The sequence below is a fragment of the Scylla paramamosain genome, chromosome 38 (genome assembly GCF_035594125.1).
Source record: "Scylla paramamosain isolate STU-SP2022 chromosome 38, ASM3559412v1, whole genome shotgun sequence".
NCBI classification, from domain to species: domain Eukaryota; kingdom Metazoa; phylum Arthropoda; class Malacostraca; order Decapoda; family Portunidae; genus Scylla; species Scylla paramamosain.
The window spans coordinates 10,943,735-10,963,734 of NC_087188.1; the positions used below are offsets into that span (position 1 = coordinate 10,943,735).

The window sequence follows — 20,000 nt, forward strand, 5'->3', positions numbered from 1 at the left end:
AGAACACTCAACACATTACTAGAGAAAGAATACAAGGGAAAGATTCATATTTAATTGCAGTCTCGCCAAAAGATCATTCTCTAACAATTATTGGGCCACGTAAATATAATGAAGTTGTTTATCGTGGACTTAATTAAATTTGGGGAGATATTATTATTATTATTATTATTATTATTATTATTATTATTATTATTATTATTATTATTAAGCCTTAATGATTATATGCACTGAAGGCTTTTAATTAGGTTTTATAAGTTTATTTAGTTAGAGAATAGATATTATATTGGTTTTCCTACGTACACTAGGCTGACACACACACACACACACACACACACACACACACACACACTTAACCTAATTCTAATATATTATCGATGTATCTTATTGATCATCTATTGTCCATTTAACTTTTATTTGTTTACTAATTTCTTTCTAACTTTCATTTATCTACTTCTAATTTTGTTCAAGTACTTACTGTGTATACTTCTGCTTATGCAATTCTCTCTCTCTCTCTCTCTCTCTCTCTCTCTCTCTCTCTCTCTCTCTCTCTCTCTCTCTCTCTCTCTCTCTCTCTCTCTCAGCAGTTAACATTCATAAAATAGAATAACACAAGTAACTGATGACAGTAATGGTAGTAATAGCAGCAGTAGTAGCAGTAGTAGTAGTAGTAGTTGTAGTAGTAGTAGTAGTAGTAGTAGTGGTGGTAGTAGTGGTCGGAATAGTAGTAGTAGTAGTAGTAGTAGTAGTAGTAGTCTCTCCCTGCCTCCTGGCCTGTAGCTCACCAGTCCATTAGCGCCACGCTTTCTAAATTTCCTGGTACAGCGCCGCCGTCAGCTTTTCCCTGGCGTGTGTGGAATTATTCAGGTGACGAGGGAGTGAGAGAGAGTTAAGGCGGGAAAGCAGATACAGAAATACTTCAGCGTGTGTTAGAAGCGAGTGGCATGGAGTTAAAAGTAAAGGATATGACATTTAGACCACGTGAATGATGAAAAAGGAAAAAAAAATAGAAAGGTAGAGAAATATTTTTAATTGAAGAAAAGTATATTTAAAACAATACAGAAAATAAGTAATAGACTGTATTAATTATTGACTGAAGGACAGGTGAGGAAAGATAACACAGATAAATAATAGGTAGAAAATAATGGATACAGATACCAAGTGAATAGATAAAGGAGATAATTTAGAACAGGTAAAAAAAAAAAAAAACATACAGATAAGAACATATGACATCTATAAGGAAGGAAACAGGTGAGGAAAAAGAACAACACAGACAAATTATAAGTATAACATAAATTATATACGTGCTAAGTGAAGACTAGAGCAAAAAAAAAACTGAAAGCAGACCTAACAAAGCATACAGATAAGAGAATATGTTATAGGCAAGGGAGCAGATGAGGAAAGGGGATAGGACAAGTAAATTATAGGTAGCAGAGTGTAAAGGTTTCAGAGAAGAGGTGAGGAGAAAGATTCAAAGTAGGTAAATTACAGGTAAGAACGCATACAGGTAAGGGAATGTGCTGGTTATAGGCAAGGGAGCAGATGAGGAAAGACTGGAAGGACAGGTGGATTATGGGTAAAGGCATTGTTGCATACGTTAATGAAAGAGTAAGAGGGATTTTACACTGGCGCCGGAATGCAAATACATCATGAAGGTGGAGAATGTTAAGAGGTAGTGAGGCAAGGCTTGTGACGCACGCCAGCCACTCCACACCAACACTCCACCACTCCACCACTCCACTCCGGCACTTTATTGCGGTAACTCACTCTTCCTACCTTGCTGGGGCTCGAACGTGTCATAAACTGTCAGGGTAAGTACGTAACCACTCTGCCTCTTCACCTGTTGCTGTTTATTAGTTTATTAAGCTTACGTAACTTTATCTAGCAAGTTCTGATCTAACCTAGCCTCTCCTAACTTAACCTTACCTAACCTTAATAAAACCTGACATAACGAAATCCAACCTAATCTAACTTAAACTTAATCTAATAAGACCCAATACAACCAAATCGAACCTAACATTTAACCTAACTTAACCTAACATAACAAAAGCAAATTCAGACTAACCTAACTTGACCTAACAAACCTAATGTAAGCAAATCCAACCTTACCTGATTATAATTCAACTCCTTCCTTAATTTAACCTAACCTAACCTAACCAAACATAATCTAACCTAACTTAACCGAACTTGCCACTAGTAAAAGTACACAAATTACTACTACTACTACTACTACTACTACTACTACTACTACTACAACTACTACTACTACTACACTTCCGTTCATTCCATCGAGATTCGAACCCATGTATGTATATTTCAGTGTGTAACCAATGATCCGTGGGGTATGCAAGACACTCATACACTCATACACACTGTACACTATATTACAATAAGAGTAACTGTGGCCAAGGGAAGTATTGATGTCAGGCATAAGATTAAGTATTTAGAAGTGGTTAAGCTGGAAAGCGTGTTACATCCCTTCTTGCGTGACCGTGGTGTGTGTGTGTGTGTGTGTGTGTGTGTGTGTGTGTGTGTGTGTGTGAATGCCGAGTTTTAGGATTTTACTTTTATTTAGTTGTTATTTCTACGATTCTAATGATAATATATTCAATTTCTAATGTTAAATACTTGATAAAAATTGAAAGTCAGACAAAAAATATATATACAGTCATACAATGAAAAAAGTGTAATGATAATAAATGTAATTTCGTAGTAAACCAACTAACTAACAAACCAGCTATGTATATATGTATGTATGTATGTATGTATGTACCAACTAACCTAAATCCATACCAGAAAACGTAAAAAAAAAAGAGAGAGAGAGGAAAAAAAAAAAAAAACGAAATACACATGGGAAAAAAGATTCCCAAATATCCGAACACACTGACCACACCTGAGTCCCGCCATACGTTTTCTATTTCCATTTATTTACGTCCATTTTCCTCCCATTCCCATTTCCTCCCAGTGCGCTAAATCACAACGCCCATTTCCCGTTTTCATTCTGCGTATCCAACAGCTTCTCCTCGTTTTCTGTGTAAGTGTAAAAAGAGGAAAGATAATGAGGGGAAACTTACCTAAAAAAAAAAAAAAAAGGGGAAAAAGGCTGAAAAATGGGGAAAAAACAGTTCAAAAGCCCAAAAGTTACCTGGTAAAAATGAAACTGCCCAGGTGACAAAAAAAAAGAAAAGAAAAAAGGAAAAAAGGGAAAAAAGGAAAAAAAAGGAAAAAAGTCAAGTTACCCTTAAAGTAAAAATCAGACACAAAAAAAGAATAGATAATTTTGCCAAGCACCTGTTTTCCTTTTATGGGGGTAATTATCATAAGTTTTAAAAGTGTGACGTGGTTGGCTCTCTCTCTCTCTCTCTCTCTCTCTCTCTCTCTCTCTCTCTCTCTCTCTCTCTCTCTTGTTAATCTCTTTATTACTCTCACCTCTCCCATCGTGACGTCATGAACTTTTGTCCTCCTCCTCCTCCTCCTCCTCCTCCTCCTTCTCCTCTTCTAGTAATCTTCTCCTCTTTCTCTGTTTCTCTCTCTTCCTCTTCGTTATCTCAGGTTACACATCTTTCTCATTTTCCTTTATTACTGTCAATTCTGTACCTTTTCTCTTGTTTTCCTCCTCCTCCTCCTCTTCCTCTTCCTCTTTTTTTCAACTGGTAATCAATCTTTTTTTAGCTTTTTCATTTTAATTTTCAACTAACTCTCTATCCTTTCTCTTGTATTGTTCATTGTCTTCCTCCTCCTCCTCCTCCTCCTCCTCCTCCTCCTCCTCCTCCTCCTCGTGTAGAGTGTCAAAACAAGGGAGTAAAGAAGATAATTACCAGGGCAGGGTACACGCTGCTTCACACTTCTTTCCCTTCTCCCTCTTACTCTCTCCCATGTTTGAGGTAGCTAACACATGCCTTTCTCTCTCTCTCTCTCTCTCTCTCTCTCTCTCTCTCTCTCTCTCTCTCTCTCTCTCTCTCTCTCTCTCTCTCTCTCTCAATATCGTGTTTTTTTTAAAATTCTGTGTATTTCTTAATTTCTTTCATTGTTTTATTTACTTTATTTTCTCTTCTAATTCACTTTTCTGGTTTTCTGGTTAATCTTTATATTTTCATGGACATTTTTCATAGTTTCATTTCATCCTCATATTTTTACCTTCTATAATTATTCCTTGATTCCTGTTTTCCCTTTTTCCTGTACCTGTTGTTGTTTTTTTCATATAAATTTTCCTATTTTAGCTTATATTTATATTCTTACATATTTTTTTTTATCTTAATGTTCCCGTCTCTTATCATTTTCCTCTACCAATGTTCTTTTCCTCTCATTGTTTTGTTTCCAGGAGCAAGTTTCCCTCCCTCCCCTACCTCCCTCCCTCCCTCCCTCGCCCTTGTCTTTCCAGCGAGTCAATACACCTTGGTCTAATTGCTCATTGTCACATCTTTTTCATCTCTCTCTTTATTCTCTCTAATTCTTTCTTTAATCCGCGCAGCTTCACTTTACTCTTGGCTAACCTTTAGTTGTGTTGTTTACTCTCTCTCTCTCTCTCTCTCTCTCTCTCTCTCTCTCTCTCTCTCTCTCTCTCTCTCTCTCTCTCTTAGCCACTTTCCTTGCTCTTCCTGAATCTACCTCACCTCACGCTTAGCTCCTTCTCCTCCTCCTCCTCCTCCTCCTCCTCCTCCTCCTCCTCCTCCTCCTCCTCCTTCTCTTCCTCTTCTTCTTCTCCTAACATTCTGTATTTATCCTTTATTACTTCCCCTCTTAATTTTGTTTTCTATTTAAGATAACACCTCTTTATTTTCTCTAAATGTCCTCTTCTCTGCTTCCTCCACTTTTTTTTCTTTTCTTTCTTTCTTTCTCTTTTTTTCTCTCTCTCTTTCTCTCTCGTTTTTAAATTCCATTTCTTTTAAGAGGCTGTTCATACTTTGTTAACGCTCAACGCCTCTTCCTCATCCTCTTCCTCTTTCTATTCTCCTCCTCCTCCTCCTCCTCCTCCTCCTCCTCCTCCTCCTCCTCCTCCTCCTCCTCTTCCTTCTGTCATCACATTTATTTTTCTATTTTATTTTTTTCCTCCTTCTCACAATCGTTCCTTGTATATTTTTTCTCACCTCGCTCTCTTCATACTCCTCCTCTTCCTCTTCCTCCTCCCCCTCTCCCTTACCAGACTCTCCTCTTCCTCCTCCTCTCTCTTCTCTTCTCTTCTCTTCCTTCTCAATGACCTTTCCCACATCTCTAAAATGTCACTCCTCCTCCTCCTCCTCCTCCTCCTCCTCTTCTTCGTGACCGACCTGCCAGCTCAAACACACACACACACACACACACACACACACACACACACACACACACACACTACAGTAAGAGAGAGAAGTGTGTTCGCATATCATATTACAAGAAGACTCTCTCTCTCTCTCTCTCTCTCTCTCTCTCTCTCTCTCTCTCTCTCTCTCTCTCTCTCTCTCTCTCTCTCTGTACTGGCAATATCTTCTAGCAATTAAGATGGCCAATGAGAGCGTGGGGAGAGTGGTTAGTCATTTACTCTCTCTCTCTCTCTCTCTCTCTCTCTCTCTCTCTCTCTCTCTCTCTCTCTCTCTCTCTCTCTCTCTGGGTGTGAAAATTATGACGTCCATCACATTTACGACAGGTATTTTACGTCCTTATCTCTCTCTCTCTCTCTCTCTCTCTCTCTCTCTCTCTCTCTCTCTCTCTCTCTCTCTCTCTCTCTCTCTCTCTCTCTCTCTCTCTCTCTCTCTCTTACATCTACTGAACGATAAGAAATTAAATAGTATTGAGAGAGAGAGAGAGAGAGAGAGAGAGAGAGAGAGAGAGAGAGAGAGAGAGAGAGAGAGAGAGAGAGAGAGAGAGAGAGAGAGAGAGAGTAAACAAATCAAAACAAACTTAATCAACAAACACATGCAAAAAAACACACCCACCCACCCAGACACACACACACACACACACACACACACACACACACACACACACACACACACACACACACACACACACATACACACATACACACAACAGGGAGCGGAAGAAAAGGTCAGATCAAAGTTTTAGAAAGTCACAAAGAGGATTTTAAAAAGTTCGTGTCCCACCAAGACCTGAGCAAGGATTCCAGGCAAGTGTCGGAAAGTGCCTTGTGTTTGGAACAATTGGAAACTTTATCAGAGGAAGACAATAAAGTTTACAAAGGCCAAATAAATGTACTAGATATATAGAGGAGGAGAAGGAGGAGGAGGAGGAGGAGGAGGAGGAGGAGGAGGAAGAGGAGGAGGAGGAGGAGGAGGAGGAGGAGGAGGAGGAGGAGGAGGAGGAGGAGGAGGAGGAGGAGGAAAAGGAGGAGGAGAAGGAAATGAATGTGAAGATTGATGATAGTGATGATGATGATGATGATGATGATGACGAGGAACAACAACAACAACAAGAACAATAACAAAAACAACACCAACAACAGCAACAACAACAACAACAACAACAAAAACAAAAACAACAGCAGCAACAACAATAAGAGGAGCGTATAAGAACTAGTAGCAGCAGATTTGTTGGTCCTTACGAGGTTGTTTGAGGTAAGGTAAAGTATTTAATCAAAAGAAAGAGTAAAGGTGAGGGGCTGATTCTCTCTCTCTCTCTCTCTCTCTCTCTCTCTCTCTCTCTCTCTCTCTCTCTCTCTCTCTCTCTCTCTCTCTCTCTCTCTCTACCCTTTCATCTCCAAACTTCATTCATTTTCAACTGACATATTCTTTCTCCCTTGTGGTTTGATTAAAAGCTTATTCCCTTCTTTTTTTCTCTTCCTCCTCCTCTTCCTTCTTTTTTCCTCTCCGTTTCTTTGTATTCTTTTATGATCTTTCTCTTCCTCCACTTCTTTTTCATCTTTCTCCTTCCTCGTCCTGCTTTTATCAATACTGACACCACCACCACCACCACCACCACCACTACTACTACTACTACTACTACTACTACTACTACTACTATTGCTGCTGCTACCTGTACTCACCTGAATCATGATGGACAGACCCACAATGCCATTAGATCCAAGTCGTGCCTCGGTCATGTTCTTGTAAAGGTCAACATTGAATCCGTACATTTGGATCTGTAAAGGAAGGTATTATCATTATTATTGTTGTTTTCGTTATTGTTATGTTTTTTTTTATTAATATTATCTCTCTCTCTCTCTCTCTCTCTCTCTCTCTCTCTCTCTCTCTCTCTCTCTCTCTCTCTCTTTCAACAAAACGATCGTCACTTTTTTTCTCACGTTCAAAAAATAAAAAAACTGTCTCTATTACACCTTTTATATATTTTCTACCTGTCGTTTTCATGGTCGCTTCCTGTAACAATATCAAAAGCCTATCTCTCTCTCTCTCTCTCTCTCTCTCTCTCTCTCTCTCTCTCTCTCTCTCTCTCTCTCTCTCTCTCTTACTAATTTATACTTTCCCATTGTTTCTTCCTTCAGTAATTTAACTTCTGTCTGTCTGTCTGTTTGTTAGTGTATGTGTCTGTCTGTTTGTCTGTCTGTCTGTCTGTTTATCTGTGTATCTGTTTCTGTGTGTCCGTCGGTGTCTCTCTCTCTCTCTCTCTCTCTCTCTCTCTCTCTCTCTCTGCATGTTATTTTTTACCCCTTTTTCTCTTCATCCTATCAGCTTGTACAGTCAGTCGAATATCCTACTCGGGAAACCTAAAACCAGAAGCCACCGTGCCTCTGAAAGCAGGGAATAGATAGATAGATAGATAGATAGATAGATAGATAGATGGATGGATGGAAAGACAAGCGTTGATCGATGGTAAGATGGAAAGGCAGAGTGAATGAAAAAGGGAGATTGATAAATGTTTGGGTGGCTATATTTTTGCAGCAGCAGGAGGAGGAGGAGGAGGAGGAGGAGGAGGAGGAGGAGGAGGAGGAGGAGGAGGAGGAGGAGGAGGAGGAAGGGAGCAGGAGATAGAAAGACTACACACACACACACACACACACACACACACACACACACACACACAGAGAGAGAGAGAGAGAGAGAGAGAGAGAGAGAGAGAGAGAGAGAGAGAGAGAGAGAGAGAGAGAGAGAGAGAGAGAGAGAGAGAGAGAGAGAGAAAGCAATAATAAAGAAGTAGAAAGTTATAGACTACGTAGGGAGGGAGAGAAGAATAGAGAAAGAGATAAATTGAAAGAGAAGACACGAGGAAGACAGTTAATTGGGTCTCTCTCTCTCTCTCTCTCTCTCTCTCTCTCTCTCTCTCTCTCTCTCTCTCTCTCTCTCTCTCTCTCTCTCTCTTTTAGTCTCCCCTATCCTAAATATCACCAGAACCTCATATGAGACTAGTGAGCTAACCTCTTTTCACCCTCCACCTCCCACTATCCCTCTCCCTCTCTCTCACCTCTGCAGGAAAAGTAGTGCCCCCAATCTGGTGTTCGGAGCCCTGCGCATTGGCGTCCCCGAAGTGGATGTACAGGTCCTCGAAACGATACTTGTACACCAGAGGGCCGCCTGTTATGTTTACATGGTGCTTGGTACCCTTCTCCACCTTGAAGATCACGCTCTGTCCAGTGTTGAAGAGATTGCCCGAGACCTGTGGGGGGACGAGATAGGTGAGTGAGGGAGAGAATGGGAAGGAGAGTTAGTTTTGAGAGTCAGTTGGGACGGTGAGTGAGGGGTTGAAGTTACTTGGAAGAGGAGGGACTAGGAAGGTAGGAGAGACACATAGATATGGAGAGAGGGAGTGGAGAGGAGTGGAAAGAAGGAATTAGTATAGGGAAAGGGATCATTATGGTGTTAGTAGTGTCCCGAAGACTTGCTGGAGACAGGTGAAACAAGCAGATAATTAATTGCTAAAGTATGATCAATCTAGGTCCATTGAGACAAAACTCTTTTAAGGACCCATTAAAAGAAAGTGATTACTGAGCTGTCACGTACATAACAAACACACAACTTTACAAAAAATAAGGAATTACTAGGACGGGATGAGTAAACAGTATCCGGAAGACCTGTTGGGGAGGAGACAGAAAGGTAAACAAAGAATGGTTTGCTAGGAAAAGGAAGAGACTAGGCAGGTAAGACACGTGGGCAGGTGAAGTAGGATACAAATAACTATAGCATCCTAGATACCTGTGTGGGAGGACGAGGGCAGGTGAGATAGGAAGAACAATGGTCACTAGGATACACAGATAGATGGACAGGTAATTTCATAAACCACAGAGGGAGTTGCTATCGCCCCAGACACCTGAAGATAAGACGTGGTGAGGTAAATATAGCACCCAATTCATATTCCATCCTCTAACCGAATGAAAACACGACCTAGTCTACAGCTGTATTTACATTGCTAACCTAAACTATCAAATGGGAGAAATGCCTTGATGAAAATATCGATACAAGAAAACATATCGTTCCCTGAGAGAGTTGCGCTGGAAGACACACGAGATCAGTTACCTAAGAACATGAAAATAAAAGGGAAGCTGCAAGATACTACCAGGAGTACACGTGGCAGTCTCTGTATAAAACACGTCTACCTATTTCCACCTGTTATTCCCATCCATACACGTGTCTAGTCTTCCTTTAAAAGCTTCCTGTTGACGCGGCACTAGCAATCTGATCACTGAGACTATTTCGTTAATCTATCACTCTATTTGATGAGGAATATATAAAAGTTGATAAATAATAAGAAATATTACGCACATTTCTGTATATAGAGATGTATTAAAGAGAAAAATGAAAGTGAAAACAAATATACATGAGAAAAATGAAAAAAAGACAAAATTGAAATATAACGCACACTCTTGTGTATAGAGATGTAATAAAGAAAAAAAAGAAAGTGAAATAAATATAGATGAGACAAAGAAAATAAAAAAAAAGACAAAATCGAGGAAAAGGTTTGGCTAGTGGACCTTTGTTATGAAATAAACAAATAAATAAATAGATGAACAAATAAATGAATGAATAAAGAGTTGCTGTGTACGAGGTCGTGATATTTGTGGACACGAAACAAAGCAGAAAAGAAAAAAATGTATAAAATGTGAAGAAGAAAAGGTTACTGGTACTTTTATTTAATTAAACACGCCGAAGGAAGGAATAATGGATAAGCAATCGTAACTAATAGTACCAGAAAAAAAAATCTTGTTAAGAATGTGCTGCTAAAATTACACAAAGAAAATGACTGTAAAAGAGAATAAATAGAAAAAAATGCGATATGTTAAAAAAAAAAATCGTTTGATCTTTTTAAACTGACACATCAAAATTCAATAACAAAAACAAAATAAATGACTTTCGCTCAAAAAAATGTGTGAAGTTCGGAAAATTAATAGAAAAATAAGAAAAAAAGATATATTGGTTCAAAAAAACTGAGGACACAATAAAAAAAAATTAACTAACAGACTAAAAAAAAAAAAAAAGACGACGTTTGTAATGATGAAATACTCTCTCTCTCTCTCTCTCTCTCTCTCTCTCTCTCTCTCTCTCTCTCTCTCTCTCTCTCTCATATATATCTTTACATTTACTAACCTTTTCTCTCTCTGTCAGTTCCTCCCTCTTCCTCTCACCCTCTCCTTCTTCCCCTTCCTATCCCCCCATCATCCACTCCTCTCTCTCTTCCCCATCTTTCCCAATTATATCTTTATTAAGCTGACCTTCTCAGTCACTCCCTCCCTCTCCCTTTCTCCCTTCCCCCTCCCCTTCCCCACCTCCCATTCATGGCACGTCACCCCCAGCTCTTGCGATGCATCACCCCACGAGGTTTTCCCTTCTCGTGAATCTACATAATTTTATAGCTCGCCTGTAAACCATAAATATCAGGAGAGAGAGAGAGAGGGAAGAGAGAGGGAGTGGGGGAGAGAGGGAGTGAGAGAGAGAGAGAGAGAGAGTGGGTGAGGTGTCTACTCGAGTGGAATGTTTATTGAAATGTTGGGCGGTGGAGTGCGGAAGGTCGAGAGAGAGAGAGAGAGAGAGAGAGAGAGAGAGAGAGAGAGAGAGAGAGAGAGAGAGAGAGAGAGAGAGAGAGAGAGAGAGAGAGAGAGAGAGAGAGAGAGTATAGGGGGTGAATAATAAATATACAAGAAGCTGACATTTCTATTATTTGTGCTCTCTCTCTCTCTCTCTCTCTCTCTCTCTCTCTCTCTCTCTCTCTCTCTCTCTCTCTCTCTCTCTCTCTCTCTCTCTCTGTACACTAAGAGACCTGTAAGAGAAAGAAAGAGAGAAAGCAGGTAGATTAGAAAGGAGAGAGAGAGAGAGAGAGAGAGAGAGAGAGAGAGAGAGAGAGAGAGAGAGAGAGAGAGAGAGAGAGAGAGAGAGAGAGAGAGAGAGAGAGAGAGAGACACGAAGGAAGACAAAACCTATCACATTAACTAATATCACTCTTTCCCCCGATTCCATTCAATCCATCCTAAACAGAAGCTAAATAGAATAAAATAACACAAGAAAGGAAAGAAAGGGAAGAGAAGAAAGAGAAGCAAAGGAAGAAAGGTAAAAATGGAAAAGGTACAGATATACAAGAACTTCCCACCTATTCCATCCTACCCTATTCCTGCCCCATCCTATCCCATCCTAACAGTAAATTTGCAATAACTCAAGGGCACCTCACGTAGTTTCACCTGTCGTACTTTGGGTGTAGGAAAGGAGAACAATATATAAGAAGATATTTCAATGCCTCAGCGTGTGTGTGTGTGTGTGTGTGTGCTGTGGCCACATGCGGTTCAGTGTGTGAAGAGTAATCACGCGAGTCGCCAGGAAAAAATAGAACAATAAATCTTGTTTGGTTCATGTCACAATCAGAAGACGTGTGTGTGTGTGTGTGTGTGTGTGTGTGTGTGTGTGTGTGTGTGTGTGTGTGTGTGTGTGTGCGTGTGTGATATTGAGTGACAAAGATGAAGGGAAGGAGGGAAATATACAACCAGGAAGGAAGGAGAGGAGGTGCAAGAAGATAAACAAGAACAGGAAGGCAGAGAGGAAGAGAAAGTTATATATAGAGCAAAGGAAAGAAGTGGAGGGGCGGAAAGTGAAAAGAAATGCAGGAAGAGAGAAAAAATTGAGGAAGATATAGAGGTGGAAGGAGAGAGAGAGAGAGAGAGAGAGAGAGAGAGAGAGAGAGAGAGAGAGAGAGAGAGAGAGAGAGAGAGAGAGAGAGAGAGTGTGAGTGAGTGTGAGTGTGTGTGTGTGTGTGTTATTGAGTGTCCTGTCACTAAATTTTGATGCAGGTGAGCACAGATTTATTTCGCACACATGAAAACAACAATGCACGCAACACACACACACACACACACACACACACACACACACACACTGTTTCACTCCCAATGTATGTATGTATGAAAGCATGCACCCACGTATGCAACAATGTACATGCATACCTCCATAAACCCGTGCAGTGTGTTCGTGTATTTGCAAATGTTTAACTCCATGTCGTATTGCATTATGGAGCATTCACAAAAGCTCTCAATGCTCAGCTATGCAAGGGCGACATACGTTCATCTTTTTCAAGGTAATTCTGTCCCTCTTGTTTGTCTACCTATGCTTTTTACCTGCTCAGATACACAGGTAAGCAGCTTAGGTGTCCAGAGGGTGATATACATCTACTCTTTCTACCTGGGTTCTGTATGTGTGAAAACGTGGTGAGCAGGTCAGGTGAGATGATGACAGATGTGAATGTCTTAATGAGGAAACACACCTGGATCAAAGGGAACACAGGTGAAAAATACAGGCTCCTTTAAGGTGTGTGAACAATAAAAGTGTGAAGGTGGATGGGGAACCACGTGAAATAAAATGAATGAAATGTAATGAAAAATATGGTGAAAAAATGTGACGATGGTGAAAGACCAAAATACTGCTGGATGAAGGTCACCTTAATTAAAAACGGCGAAACAAACAAGCAATTTATGCACCCAGAGAGAGAGAGAGAGAGAGAGAGAGAGAGAGAGAGAGAGAGAGAGAGAGAGAGAGAGAGAGAGAGAGAGAGAGAGAGAGAATGCTTTGAAAAACATATAAAAGATTAAACAAAAAAAAAAAAAAAAAAAGAGCGGAAAGAGAGAAGGCTGTGTCAGGAGTGAGAATGTTTGGGTGAGAAGTGAGAGTGTTGGGCGAGGCAATGTCAGGGGGGAGTTTAGGGGAGAAAATGTGCCTAAGGGGATGTGTCCATACTCTTTAAGGAGGAGGAGGAAGAGGAGGAGGAGGAGGAGGAGGAGGAATACTTAACACAATACTTTAAGTGAAAATAAAGGAGATAAAGAAATGTGTCAGCTTAGAGAGAGAGAGAGAGAGAGAGAGAGAGAGAGAGAGAGAGAGAGAGAGAGAGAGAGAGAGAGAGAGAGAGAGAGAGAGAGTATCGATTCCCTCATGTGATCTATCCATTCCCTGTCTTACGTTTTCTATTATTCACACGAGAAAGAGACACAGGACGGACCCCCATAAAAATAAGAAAAAAAAAAAACGGGAACCTTCTCCTCGAAAAATAAAAAAAAATAAAAGAGAAAAGAAGAAAAGAATGATAAGAAAAGATTGTTGAGAGAAATTCACATGATAAAAACTTAAAGAAAGGGGAAAGAATTTGAGAAAAGTACATGAGAAGAAGAGAAACATTGAAATTAAAAGACTCTGCCAAACCAAAGCAAAAATAAGATAGACAAAATCGTATAAAAGAAAGAAAGAAAGAAAAGAAAGTTAAAGATAATCAATTTTCTTCCATATATTTTTTTACTCTACTTCCGTGAATGATTTTTATTAACCAAATTTTCCTTTACTAAATTCTAATTGAACTTTCTTAGCTGGCATTTTCATAATCGCATTTCTTAAACGTATATATATATTTTTTCTAACCAGGAAATATCAACGATCTCAAGTGCTTTCTTTCTTCTTTTCTTTGATTTTTATTTCATTCTTTTTTACCAAACGTTGAAAGCCTCGAGTATCTATCTAAATTAATGTGCTAATATATATACCATCTGTCATTCATTACCTCTCGTCTCCTGCACGTCAGCAACATACTGAAGGGAATGAATGAAAAAAAGGAGGAATCTTTACCGGGTACTAAAGGCAATCCAGCCCTGTCTAAATGTGAAAGCTTGTCACTGTTCGAATGTTTGAGATTTCCCAATGTTGAGTTTGTACGAAAGACGAAGGATCTGTTGCGTTAATTGAAATGTTACTGCTACTTCTACTACTACTACTATTACTGCCACTACTACTACTACTACTACTACTACTACTACTACTACTACTACTATACTACTACTACTACTAATGCTGCTGCTGGTACGACTATCATTTCTATCGGTTCTACAATTTCAAAGGATGTTCCTCCGCTTTTTCTTCTGTCTCCTCTCCTTCCTCCTCCTCCTCTTCCTACTCTTCCTTCTTCTTCTCTCCTCTTTGTTTTACTATGGTTCGTCCTCCTCCTCCTCCTCTTCCTCCTACTACTATTACAATCACCATCATTATTATTGCCTTCACCAACGTCACCAACATCACCACCATCATCACCACCACCATCACCACCACACCATCCTTCATATCACCAGCATGTTGCCACATCTGACTAATATTATAATAGCTAACACGACATTGCATTGTTCAATAAGAGGGGGAGGAGGAGGAGGAGGAGGGAGATGTGGCAACGTCGCCCCGAGCGTAAAAGCTTAATTAGGAGACGATTAAACCTAATGAGAAACTGGGGAAAAAACAGGGGAAAAAAATGATCCGCCAGGAAAATTCCATAATTTGAACAAATGAATGCGACTATATTTTTCCCCCCAAGAAGCACTTCAAGGAGGGAAAAAAATAAATGGCAAGGAAAAAAGTGTTGAAGTCAAGGGAAATATTGTCTTCCGCGTGTCCTTGAGGGAAATCTGCAGAAAAGTGGGGAAAATGAGGGAAACAATATTGGAATCTAAGAAAATGTTCGTGTTTCTTGCTCCTACTGAGGAAATTTGCGCAGAAAAGAGGAAAAGAATGGAAAATTACAAGAACAGTGGGAAATAAAGGAAAAAAATGTTGAAATCTATAAAAGAAAAAATTCTCTTTTCAGCCTCCATTATGAAAAGGTGCACAAGAGAGGAAAAGGAGGTGAATATATCGGAAAAAAAGTGAAGGAGTGATAAATCGTGTTGAAATCAAGGAAAGCAGTTTTAAAAAATTAAAAAATGGCAAAATATTCTTAAAATCACTGGAAATGTTGTTTTCTTCCCCAAAGCTGAAAATTTTGGAAGTGAGAAATTGAAAAATAAGAAAAATACAAAGAAATGTAATAAAAAAACGAAAAAAATAAGGAAAAACAACAACTGAATTCAAAGGAAATTATAATCTGCCTCTTTTATTGATGAAACCTTAAAAGAAAACGGAAAACTGCTACTTCTCTTCCCATTTTCTTTTCCATTCCTGACTAAAGAAAACGCAAATACAGTTAGTAACGAAAAAGAATGCATTAAAAAAAAAAAGAACAAGAAATACAATAACAATACAATGACAAGGGAAGCGAAACATTGTGAGAAACTTAATTTTGTCTCTTTTTCATCGCTCAGTAGAAAGAAAACGAAAAATAAAGAAACGCTGCCTCTTACCTTCAATCTCGTTTACCTTAAGTTTTCCGATACTCTCTCTCTCTCTCTCTCTCTCTCTCTCTCTCTCTCTCTCTCTCTCTCTCTCTCTCTCTCTCTCTCTCGAGCGCCAGAATGTAATATCTCTGGAGAATGTCCCTTGAATTCTCCTTGTTATATTCTCTGGCTAGTAGTAGTAGTAGTAGTAGTAGTAATAGTAGTAGTAGTAGTAGTAGTAGTAGTAGTAGTATAGGAGAACCAATAACAGTAGTAATAGTAGTAGTAGTAGGAGTAGTAGTAGCAATAGCAACAACAGTAACAACATCAGCATCAGTAGTAGTAATAGTAGTAGTAGTAGTAGTAGTAGTAGTAGTAGTAGTAAATCACAAATAAGCAACATCAAATGCGCAAGAACAAAAAAAAACATAAGCTTTCAATTAAAACCACATTGATCACACACACACACACACACACACACACACACACACGAATGGTCACTCGCAGTCTGCCAATGGACCAATCCGATTGAAGATAATCAGGAAGGAAAGATTCGGATGAAATTAGTCTTACTTCCATCCGACTTGGTTCGAATTGCATCACTTGGCCGCTTCATTTGACCCTTGGGAGAGGAGGAGGAGGAGGAGGAGGAGGAGGAGGAAGAGAGAGAGAAGGAAGAGAAGTGAGCATTGAAGGACAAGTGTTAAGAGACAGACATGGAAGAGGAAGGGAGAGGAAGAGGAAGAGGAAGAGGAAGAGGAGGAGGAGGAGGAGGAGGAGGAGGAGGAGGAGGAGGAGGAGGAGGAGGAGGAAGAGGGAGGGAAGGCAAATTACAGGTGAAGGAATAATGCTAAGAGATACATTAATAAAGAGAGGTAAGGGAGAGAGAGAGAGAGAGAGAGAGAGAGAGAGAGAGAGAGAGAGAGAGAGAGAGAGAGAGAGAGAGAGAGAGAGAGAGAGAGAGAGAGAGAGAGAGAGAGAGGTAAAAGGAAGGTGCAAATGGGATAATATGCGAGGAAGGGGAAGTGTGAAGGAAAGAATGATGAGGAGGTAAAGTAAGGAAGAAGAACAGGAGAAGAGGGAAGTGAGGAGGAAAGTGGAAGTGGGGGAGGTGAGGAAGAGAAAGATGGAAAGAGGAAGGAAGGAAGGAAGGAAGGAAGGAAGAGGCAGTAAATGGAAGAAGAATGAGAGAAAGAGAGGAGGTAGGAAGGGAAGGAAAGAGATAGAAGGATGGAGGAAACGAGGAAAGAAGAGAAAAAGGAAGAGAAGAAAAGAGGAAAAAACAAAAAAATGGAGAAATAAAATAATAAAGATAGTCAGTAAAGGAGGAATAAAAAGGAGGAAAAAGAAGGTGAAAGGAAGATGAAGGAGAGGAAAGGAGGAGGAAGAAAGGAAAAAAGAAGCATAAAGAATGGATAAGGAGGAGGGAGAAGTGAAATTGAGATGAAGGAAGATGGAAAAGAAAAAGGACAAGAAAGAGAGAAAGAGAGAAAGAAAGGAAGGAAAGAGAAAGAAAGAAAAACGAAGGAAAATAAAAAAAATTAAGATGGAAAAATGAAGAAGAGGATAGCGACAAAAAGAAAGAAGAAAAAAACAAGGAAGATATGAAGAGAAGAAGAAAGAGAAGACAGAGAAAGAAGATAAAAAAAGAAAGACAGAAAGAGAGACACAAGAAAAATAGAAAATAGGAAGAAAGAGAAGATAGAGAAAAAAGAAAAAAGAAGAAAGAGTAAAAGAGAGAGACAAGGAAGATAGGAAAAGAGAGGGAGGAAGGAAGGAAGGAAAGGGAGGGGCATGGTAGAGATAAGCTCGCGATAAGACCCATGAATACGTTAATATATTAAGGAGAATAAGCCTACAATATTAGAGCGAGATATCAAAATTCTTCAGCTTAAATTTTGCCAGGTAGAAGACCCTATCTGGCCACACCTGAGCACCTTAATGAGCAGCAGGTGATAAAATAAAGGGTTAAACGTTACAGGTGAACATAAAACGTTTCCAAAACTTAAAAACAATAAACGAATATGGAGAAAAACTAATATTTTCTCTTAATTATTAGTTATTGAACACCTGAACGATAGAAAACAACGAGTGAATTTTTGTGATAAAGTAATAGTGAACGTGGGTTTGTTTAGGTAAGTTTGCGATTAAAAAAAGGAGAACGGGAGCTGTAGAGAAAATGGGATAGTGTCAGAACACGGAGCCCTGGTAACGAGGCAATAACCGGATACCCAATTAGTTTAATGACACCAATAAAAAGACGAAATGTCGAGTGTTGTATCTTGAAAATTTGGTGTGTCTTCTGTACTAATGGTCTCTCTCTCTCTCTCTCTCTCTCTCTCTCTCTCTCTCTCTCTCTCTCTCTCTGATATTTCTCTCGTGTTTCTGTCACTCCACCTGTCTATCTCTCCCCTGTCTCCCTGTCTGCCTGTCTGTTCGTCTGTCTCTCTAGTGATGCCTGTATTTCCTTCTACCTGTGCTCACCTGTCTGTCTGTCTGTCTTCCTCCTCCTCCTCCTCCTCCTCCTCCCCCGCATCACTGCTTCCCTTTTATCCAGAAAGAAACAGTAATATAAAAGAATTTGTTCATCTGAAAGTCTTTTACGATTTTTGGCAATAGATTTTCTTCAGATTGTTTTGGCCATTCGTGTGTGTGTGTGTGTGTGTGTGTGTGTGTGTGTGTGTGTGTGTGTGTGTGTGTGTGTGTGTGTGTGTGTGTGTGTGTGTGTGTGTTCAAGGGAAAATATCAAAAGAAACAATAGCAAGAATGACAAGACTACTGCCACCACCACCACTACCACCACCACCACCAACAACAACAACAACAACCATCATTCGAAATTCCACAAGATAAAAAAAAGTAAAAAAAAAAAAAAAAAATGAACGTAAGAGCAAGACCTCAAAAACACACACACACACACACACACACACACACACACACACACACACACACACACACGCGAAAAAAAAAGATAAGAGAGAGAGAAAAAAAAAGAAAAGTAAACGAAACGTGCAAGAGAAGAAAGCACAAGAAGTAATTAAAGAATAACATTTTTTTCATTAGTCAAACTTGTACCTTCTTTTTTTTTCTCTTTCTTTCCTCCCCCTAAAGAAAAAAAAAAGAAAAAAAAATACCCGAAAATTTCTACATTAACTTTGTGAATGCATAATTGATAAACACAAAAGTTGAACACACAGGTTTTTCTTTTGGTCAATTCCTCTCCTTGCCAAACTCAGCCAAGAAAAGCAGAGAAAGAGAGAGAGAGAGAGAGAGAGAGAGAGAGAGAGAGAGAGAGAGAGAGAGAGAGAGAGAGAGAGAGAGAGAGAGAGAGAGAGAGAGAGTTGAACAGAGACAGAAATTAAACTAACAAGCGAAAGGAACACAAAACTAAGAAATTCGTCGAGAAATAACTAGCACACACTCGCAAATTCACGAGAAAAAGAGAGAGAGAAAAAAAAGATAAAATAAAAATGAAGACATAAAGACAGAGAAACAGACATATACTAAACTAACAAGCGAAAGAAACACAAAACTAAGGAACTCCCCAGCAGGAAACTAACACAAGCAAACTCACAAGAAAAACAGAAAACGAAAGAAAAACTAAGAAAAAAAAATCATTAACTAACTACTGACGAAGGAGAGGAAGTAATCAGAGGCTCCTACGCCCTTTGGAAGCTCTGAAAGGCCTGTGATGGCGCCCTTAGAGCAGCTATGATTACTTGCACCACCTCCTATGCTCCTCCGCCAGCCGGTCCCCGAGTTCCCAATGACAGGATGAACAGAGGCAGTATTGGGTCGTCCAGATGAATAGGATGAACGACGCCCTTCAGTGCCTCCCTTCAGACACACGTTGCACATTACCTACTAATTTTCCAGCGTGGAGGAGGGACAGTGGCGTGCATTGTGGCGTGGGTGGGTGTGTGAGGGCGTGGGAGAAGGGGCGGCTGTCAGGGAGGTGAAAGGAAAGGGGGTTCTCTGGTTTAACTGTCTGTCTGTATGTATGTCATGTTTAATAGAAGCCATTTCTGTCTGTCTATCTGTTTCTCTATTTTACTCTTTGTCGTATTTGATTGATAGGCAATTTCTGTCTCTGCCTGTCTGTCTGTCTGTCTGTGTGTTTGTCCCTTGGGAGTGACTGTATTGGCAAGATTGTGAGTTATGGGTTCCTTGTGTTGGCTTGTCTGTCTGTTTGTGTGTCTGTCTGTCCGCCTGTCTCTCTGTCTCTCCATCTTTGTGTCTAAATATCTGTCTTTCCTTCTCTCTGTTTGTCTGTTTGTATATTGATTTGAAGAAGCATTTTAATCTCTTTCTGTCTGTCTGTCTGTCTGTCTGTCTGCCTATGCGTCTGTTCTCGTCTCAGCATAGATCTCTCTCTCTCTCTCTCTCTCTCTCTCTCTCACACACACACACACACACACACACACTCATACACGCACGCACACTCACCCGGTGCTTGTCGATATGCACGTGGCGAAGATGGGGATCGTACACCAACTTGTCAGGCTCGATGTTAATGGGGGAC

The 20,000-nt window shown here is 39.9% G+C and overlaps 1 protein-coding gene across 1 annotated transcript in view; it reads right to left on the minus strand.

Annotated features, from left to right (window-relative positions):
* The window catches only part of LOC135091758 (carbonic anhydrase-related protein 10-like), a 116,868-nt gene that overhangs the window by 14,596 nt on the left and 82,272 nt on the right, over window positions 1–20,000 (minus strand). Inside the window, exons 3-5 of the mRNA XM_063989693.1 lie at window positions 19,925–20,000; window positions 8,347–8,538; window positions 6,974–7,069 (exon numbers count right to left, since the gene is read on the minus strand). The exon at window positions 19,925–20,000 is cut by the window's right edge and continues 61 nt beyond it. Of these exons, the coding sequence (XP_063845763.1) occupies window positions 6,974–7,069; window positions 8,347–8,538; window positions 19,925–20,000 (364 nt within the window). The remainder of the gene's footprint in view (window positions 1–6,973; window positions 7,070–8,346; window positions 8,539–19,924) is intronic.